This window comes from Sinocyclocheilus anshuiensis, unplaced genomic scaffold (genome assembly GCF_001515605.1).
Source record: "Sinocyclocheilus anshuiensis isolate Anshui unplaced genomic scaffold, SAMN03320099.WGS_v1.1 scaffold2368, whole genome shotgun sequence".
NCBI classification, from domain to species: Eukaryota; Metazoa; Chordata; class Actinopteri; order Cypriniformes; family Cyprinidae; genus Sinocyclocheilus; species Sinocyclocheilus anshuiensis.
The window spans coordinates 51660-59266 of record NW_015544281.1 but is presented as its reverse complement, the minus strand read 5'-3'; the positions used below and the strand labels follow the sequence as shown (position 1 = coordinate 59266).

At 34.3% G+C, this 7607-nt stretch overlaps 2 protein-coding genes across 2 annotated transcripts in view; one reads left to right on the top strand and one right to left on the bottom strand.

The window, feature by feature from the left end:
- Window positions 1-1618, top strand: part of LOC107698016 (citron Rho-interacting kinase-like) — a 12781-nt gene extending 11163 nt beyond the window's left edge. The window contains exon 12 of the mRNA XM_016498923.1: window positions 1405-1618. Within this exon, the coding sequence (XP_016354409.1) occupies window positions 1405-1428 (24 nt within the window). The 3' untranslated portion in view covers window positions 1429-1618. The remainder of the gene's footprint in view (window positions 1-1404) is intronic.
- LOC107698017 (myotubularin-related protein 3) overlaps window positions 1-7607 on the bottom strand; it is a 50783-nt gene that overhangs the window by 9711 nt on the left and 33465 nt on the right. Inside the window, exon 16 of the mRNA XM_016498924.1 lies at window positions 7128-7336. Within this exon, the coding sequence (XP_016354410.1) occupies window positions 7174-7336 (163 nt within the window). The 3' untranslated portion in view covers window positions 7128-7173. The remainder of the gene's footprint in view (window positions 1-7127; window positions 7337-7607) is intronic.

Sequence of the window (7607 nt, the reverse complement as noted above, 5' to 3'; positions counted from 1 at the left end):
GTTTGTGTGTGTGTGTGTGTGTGTGTGAGAGAGAGTCTGGAATACAAAACGGACATTATTCCCTGAATTCATTCACCTTTGTTTACTTTGATAACCTCATTCACAATTCAGATCTTCGGTATAGACTGCTTTCGTGGTCTTTCAACATTAAAATGAATGAAACGTGGAAGATTTCAGGATGGCTCGTGAGAGCAAAAATCAAAACAAATGAGCGCAACAGAACAACCAGAAAGTTATAGATGCATACTGCGGTAGTAAAAAAAAAAAAAAAAGAAGAAATGTATAATATATGATTTAGGTACGTAACATTGCACAACGAAAATGTTTCAACAGGATTGCAGTGTGATTTTATACAATAGTAGTTCAATAAACAAGAAGTTAAAATTAAGTTTAACCGTGCAGCACACAGCGGTGTTTCGTTACTGAATGAATCCACGTTTTTGAATGAATCAAGTGAGTCAATGATTCAGTAACCCGTTCATAAAGACAGTAGTCACTTGCTTCGTGTCTGAATGAATCAGCCGTTTGAACTAGGGATGTTCAGTTTAACCGGTTAACAGACGGTAAGAATTTTGACCGATTAATACAATCAGTTAAACGGTTTAAAAAGTCATTTAATTATTTTATTCTTTTTTTCAGTAATTTATCAAAATGTTTAAAACGGTTTGCTGCATGGTTAAAATAATTTTTTCATTTTCATCAATTACAACTTTGATATTTCTGCTTTAACGTTTATTTCATACATTATATTAAAATATGTTATGTAGGCAATAACTCAGTTTAATATTTTACTAATTTACTGAGGTGGCATCATTGTTAACTTACAAAAATGATGATAATTTGGTGGATAATTTAAAAATGTTCGTTAATCACAGTAGGTAGTGTATTCAGTCTGATGTAAAATTAACGGTCGCCTGTTAATTATCTTATCTGAGCTCAAAACGCTGCTCGTGAGAGTGTCAAGATACTAAAAATAATAAATACATAAAATTATGAACATGTGTTAATGTGTTTATTTTTGATCTCAGTATTTTAATAGTATTTAATGATTATGAACATAAAAGCATTACAAAACAAATTAATAATATACCATCGATGAAACCACAAAGCTGACGAAGAGGTATGTATAATTACAATATAAAGTCATTTTGAGTGTTATTGCTATTAATATTATTTTCTAAAATAAAGTACATGACGATGTTTTTGCAACAGCTCCAAGTCTCACGTGCAGTGTATACGTCACCGTCCGAATCCGTTCATTTATTTCGTTCACTCCTTATATAGTGCACTCAACTGCCATACACTATATAGGGATTAGTGAATAAGTGAACGAGTGAGAGGTTTCGGACACAGCTTGTGACTGGTCTTGCTGGTGTTAATGGTGTGTGTTTGTGTGTCCAGCAGGTGTGGGATCAGTCATCGGTGTAAGAGTCATCAGTCAAGAACATCAGATCTCGTCCGGATGAGGAAACTCTCAGCACAACGTCTCGCTCACAAGGCCTTACAAACACAGACGATCACACACAGATCCGGCCAGCGTTTACTAAACCTCACACATACACACTCTCTCGCACACACACACACACACACACACACACACACACACACACACACACACACTCACACTCTCACACACACACTCACACTCTCACACTCTCACACACACACACTTTTTACTTTCCTCTGTCTCCTCTCCTCTTCCCACAATCCCCGGCGACAGCGTAGCGTCCGTCTCGACAGAAAGGGACTCTTTGTAAACCTCCAGAATGTCACGTTAACCTTGTAAATACGTCCACGTGATGTTTTTTATAAGAAGCGAATAACGAGGCGGGTCTATTTTTGTTAACCAAAAAAATAACGAATGTGAGAAACTCGTTTAAATCGTCCGAAACTGCTTCAAAGTGGCAGATTTTGCTTGAATCAAGCTGGCACTCTCCAGCTCCGGCAGCACTAAACGTGTTCGGTGTGGCTTTGGGAGCTTTACTTCTCTGAATGATGAGCTCAGGATCTGAATGTATCAGTACTAAAGGAATCGCTCTGGTTTCTCTCTCTCTCTCTCTGCCGCAGCGATCGTTTCGCCTCATCTGTCTCGTTCTGCCGCATGAGACGCTGTGACGGGTTTGTTCTGTTCCTGCTTCTCATGTCCGTTCCCTAAATTCGCGCTGATGTTTAACCAGAGATGTAGCCTTTCTTGTTTTCTCATTTTTTATGATTATGGTCTGATAGCATTATCTATAGCCACTAATAAACTAAAGTTTATCTTTATCTGAGCCTCTGCGTCTGAGTTTTTCTGTACTTTTATAATCTTTTTTTTTTTTTTTTCAGGTGAAACTGAATATTTAATGAGAATAAATGTGGGACAAGATGATTTCTGAAGTGGAGCGAGTTGTTACGTTTTGATGAAATATTATGAGGATGAATTTTGAAATGGATTGAATCATGAGACCAAAAGCGTTTATTAAGTCCGTTTTGATTTTATGTTGACCTTATAAGAGTCTGATGCTGCTCTAGTTTGACTTTTAATATTCCAAGATTCCAAAGATTCCAACAGAAAAAAAAGGAACTAGAATCTAAAATCATATTGTAATATCTTCAATAGTTCTTGAGTTTCAGGCACTCAAACTTTGGGAAAAGAATAATGGCATTCAATACAGTTTTGACAGAAGGAAATGAGATTATGTATTCTTCAGATATTCCTCTTTAAAAGAAATTAAGTATCATATTTATGCAAAGTGACCCACATTTGGTTTTTGACTGCTGAAAATGTGTGCAATTTAACAATATACTCCTGGAGCCATGTTTAGATATCTCTGGAACCGAACCATACACAGGGCCTTAAAAAACGAAGATGCCGAAAGGAATGTTTTTTTGAGACCCAATATCTAAAAGGACGTTAAGATATCTTCGATACTACTTGAAATACAGGCATGCAAACTTTGGAGAAAAAACTCTCTCATTTTTAAATGGTCACCATTGGTGTATAATGTTACAAAGATTGCTGAAGTCAACAGATTTTACTAATAGACCTGCTGATCTCTGTGTAAAATTAATATAATGATGCCGCCGCTATCTTTCTGAAGTCATTTTTAACCCTCTGTAGTTTGGCTATGAATCTCAGGTTAAAAAAATTGCCTTTTTTTTTTTTTTTGGTTCGGTTTGATTTATTTCAAGTAACTTCTTTTCCCCCGGATCTTTTCGTTTTAGTTCAACCTTCTGATAATAACCCTGATTTGGTTTAAACATCGGCAGATTGAAGTGTAAATTTAGCAGGTTCTGGGAAATGCTTCCTCGTTTATTTACAAAATATATTTTTGTGGTAATTTATAGATCCGCCACACATGGAAAGTTGATTGATAACACTGCAGTTAAGTCACATAATTACATGTTTGCATAGAATATATGTGACCCTGGAGCACAAAAGCAGTCTTAAGTCGCTGGGGTATATTTGTAGCAATAGCCAACAATACATTGTATGGGTCAAAATTATACATTTTTCTTTTATGCCAAAAATCATTAGGATATTAAGTAAAGATCATGTTCCATGAAGATATTTTGTACATTTCCTACCGTAAATATATCAAAACTTAATTTTTGATTAGTAATATGCATTGCTAAGAACTTCATTTGGACAACTTTAGATTTTCTCAATATTTAGATTTTTTTGCACCCTCAGATTCCAGATTTTCAAATATTGTCCTATCCTAACAAAACCATACATCAATGGAAAGATTATTTATTCAGCAAATCTCAATTTCAGTGGGGTATTTCATATTAAGCAGTTTTTCTTTTCCTTCAGGCTCTTAATGATTAATTTTATTTCTTCATCTCTCAATAATCATTGCATTATATGTTTGGATCATTTCAATCTCGTCTTACGAAGACATATTATTAGAGATATAGAGCGACGACTGATATTTAGATCACTGTATCTCAGTATCTGTTATAAAGAGTTACATTGATTTACATTACAAGCATCAGAATTCCATCATATAAATATCAGCATCTGCTCCAGATTGCATATTTTTGCTCAGTTTTTGAATAAAATTAAGCAGCTTTTTCCTCCATATTCTCACTATATCTGTCTATATGAGCAATAAAAGCCTGATGGATCAAATATGATACAAAAACCAGACAGACGTGGTTCAGGTTGGCAGTGTGTTGTGCTTTAGTTTCATTCATACAAGCGCCTCCATAAGCGACAGCAGCGGCTGCGGCGGCTCGTACAAACAGGACAGACAGCAGCATTGTGGGAGTTTTCATCAGCGAAGCAGCAGCAGACGGGTTTGAGATCAGACACAGATCGTCCTGATGAGAGTCAGGCCACGCTCTGAGATCCTGTGCATGTATTGCTAGAGTTCATCAGGCTTTCATTGCATGGGCTGTACACGTCACATAATATACACAGATTACACAGATTCAAGTGTGCTAAACTCCTCTGAGCAGATCCGTCAGGAGAACATGATTATAAGAGCCGTGTCCTACAAGACGTTCACAAATGAAGTTCTGTCATCATTTACTCGCTCTCATGGTGCTTCAAACCCGTAAGAGTTTCTTCCTTCCCTGCAGCTCCAGCTTATTAACATTAACGTTGTGCACCATTTTTAGTCTTTTTGCAGCATGACCATATAAAAATAATCAAAAGAGAAGCTCGGGGGCCAGAATCACAAAGAATAAAATTCTTAATATTTTCTCCTTGTTTTCAAATTTAAGAATATTTTCTATTCCTAAAAATTAGTGCTGTCTTAACGATTAATCGCGATTAAAAACAAGTTTTTGTTTACATAATATACAGTATATATGTGTGCTGTGTATATTTATTATGTATATATATATTTCTTCAGAAAGTTGTTTCTTATAAAGAATCTGACTTCCTGAAAAAAAAAAAAGTTCTTAAAATCATCATAACTTTTAAAGTTTAAAAATAATAAAATATTTCCGTAATTAAAAAATAAAATAACCTCAAACTAGTCTTAAATGCCCAAAGGTAAGACGTTTAATGAATTTATTGAAATTTAGTAACAACTCGACAAAAACGTGTAATTAAATGTATAATTAATATAGTTTTCATTCAGCAGCATTGATAATTATTTTTAAAACTTGCTTAGAATTTATTCAAGAATTTCATTTAAGAATATTCCTGGAATTTATCTTTAGAAATATCTTAACTTCTTTCTTAAGAAGATTTTTATGAATCTAGGTGAAATCAGATAAATTCCTAATAAAGCCTGGCATTTTCTTCTTAAGAATAAAAATAAGACATTCTTACACACTTTTCTTTCTTTCTTAAGAAGATTTTTGTGTATCATGACCTTGGAATTCATCATAAGAAATGACTTGAATTCCATAAAGTTCACAATTCACAAAAACTTTAAGAAATGTCTTCTTTTCTAAGAACATTTACATGAATCAAATGAACTTGTCATTTAAATGTGTTCAGAAGGTTTTTGTGAATCGTACAGATTTTGGAATTTATTGTAAGAAATGTTTTCTTAGGAATATTTCCGTGAAGCATTAGAACTTGCAATTTATCGTAAGAAGTGTCTTAATTTCAGAAGATGTTCGCAAATCTTATGAACTTCTTGGAATTTATCTTAAGAAATATGTTAACGTCTTTAAGAATATTTATGAATTGTACAAACTTAAAAATAATCTTAGGAAATGTCTTAAAGGTGCAGTATGTAATACTGATGCACATTTCAGAGTACAGTTACTGGCACTCAGTTACAGTTTTTCATAGACATGACGTTTCCTAAATATCTATAAACGTGTTATTTTTTGGCTTTAGAAGAGTCAAAAAATTACATAGAGCACCTCTAATTTCATCATATTTTCATGAATCGTACAAACTTCTTGGAATTTGTCTTAAATGTCTTAACTTATTTTTTGAGAAGATTTTTGTGAATCCAGTCAAACTTGTGTTTTTCATTGCATCGATCAGTGAATCTGGGAAGAAACATCATGCACTGATTAGAAATTTAGCTCGTTTGTCTTCTTAAAGGAGACACTGCAAGCAAAAACACTGTTTTAGATGGTAAAAAACATCTGATGGAAAGAAAACATCCAAAAGACACCGTTTATCTATTTGTGTCAATAGATTTCAATTACATATTTTCAAAAGCTGTTTTCTCAAAATGAGTTTTTTTCTCCTACACCGAGCCATAAATCTCCACTTCAGTAGCACTTTACATTTTTATTCCCGTCTGTATCCTGAAGGTTTTTACGGTGATTTGGTCATATATAATTTGCTTGATTATATACATTTTATTCCCCCCAAAATTGTGAAAATATATTGTTTTCTGTCTGTTCTAAGTATTTTCTGAATTATGGAGCGACAAACATAAGATTGACTCTAACATGTGACCCTGGAGCACAAAACCAATCTAAAAAAAAGTAGGAAAGCTGAATAAATAGCTTTCCATTGATGTATGGTTTGTTAGGATCGGACAATATTTGGATGAGATACAACTATTTGAAAATCTGGAATCTGAGGGTGCAAACAAATCTAAATATTGAGAAAATCATCTTTAAAGTTGTCCAAATGAAGTTCTTAGCAATGCATATTACTAATCAAACATTAAGTTTTGATATATTTACGGTAGGAAATTTGCAAAATATCTTTATGGAACATGATCTTTACTTAATATCCTAATGATTTTTGGCATAAAAGAAAAATCTATAATTTTGACCCATACAATGTATTGTTGGCTATTGCTACAAATATACCCCAGCGACTTAAGACTGCTTTTGTGCTGCAGGGTCACAAATTGTCAAAATATTAAATAAGAATTTTGAAGCTGACTTCATCCAGTGTTCAGATTTTTGTACTAGAAATTTATGCAAATTAGCACATATTTAATAGCATAATTAAATCTAACATTTTAGAAAACTTGTAATACAAAAAATGTTTGCAATTATTAATGTAATTGATCAGCTGAGTTTGGCGATAACTATTAGTTAATTTTTTTTACCCTATTCACCTGCAGTGTCTCACCTTAAGTAAATATTTGAGAACTTTTTTTTAGGAACTGCACTTTTGAATATTCTTTTGAATTTCTGATAAGATGTGTGTGACTCGCCCCAGATGCTGAAGTGTTGTTTAGTGTTGCACAGAAGTCAGTAACTCTTACGGCTCTGTGTGAGCGAGGGGTTGGTTTATTGGGCCGGATGCGGCTCTCAGTTGGAGCTGGCGGCGATGGGTTTCTCCAGCTCCAGCTCGGCGGGGGGCCGCAGGTGACCGTAACACGCCTGACACACGTGACTGTGCTCACGGAGCTGCTGACTCGACACCGCCACCTTCTGATCGCAGCAGCTGGCGCAGAAAACATTCCCACAGTTCCTAGAGGACCGAGAGAGAGTCTGGTGAGTGTCTGTGAGAGCTTTAAACTTCTAATGCTGTTTTATAGATATAGACTTAATACAAGTACTTCAGTTTCACTATATATATATATTTGTGACCCTGCAGCACAAAAGCAGTGTTAAGTCGCTGGGGTATATTTGTAGCAATAGCCAAAAATACATTGTATGGGTCAAAATTATACATTTTTCTTTTATGTCAAAAATCATTAGGATATTAAGTAAAGATCATGTTCCATGAAGATATTTTCTAA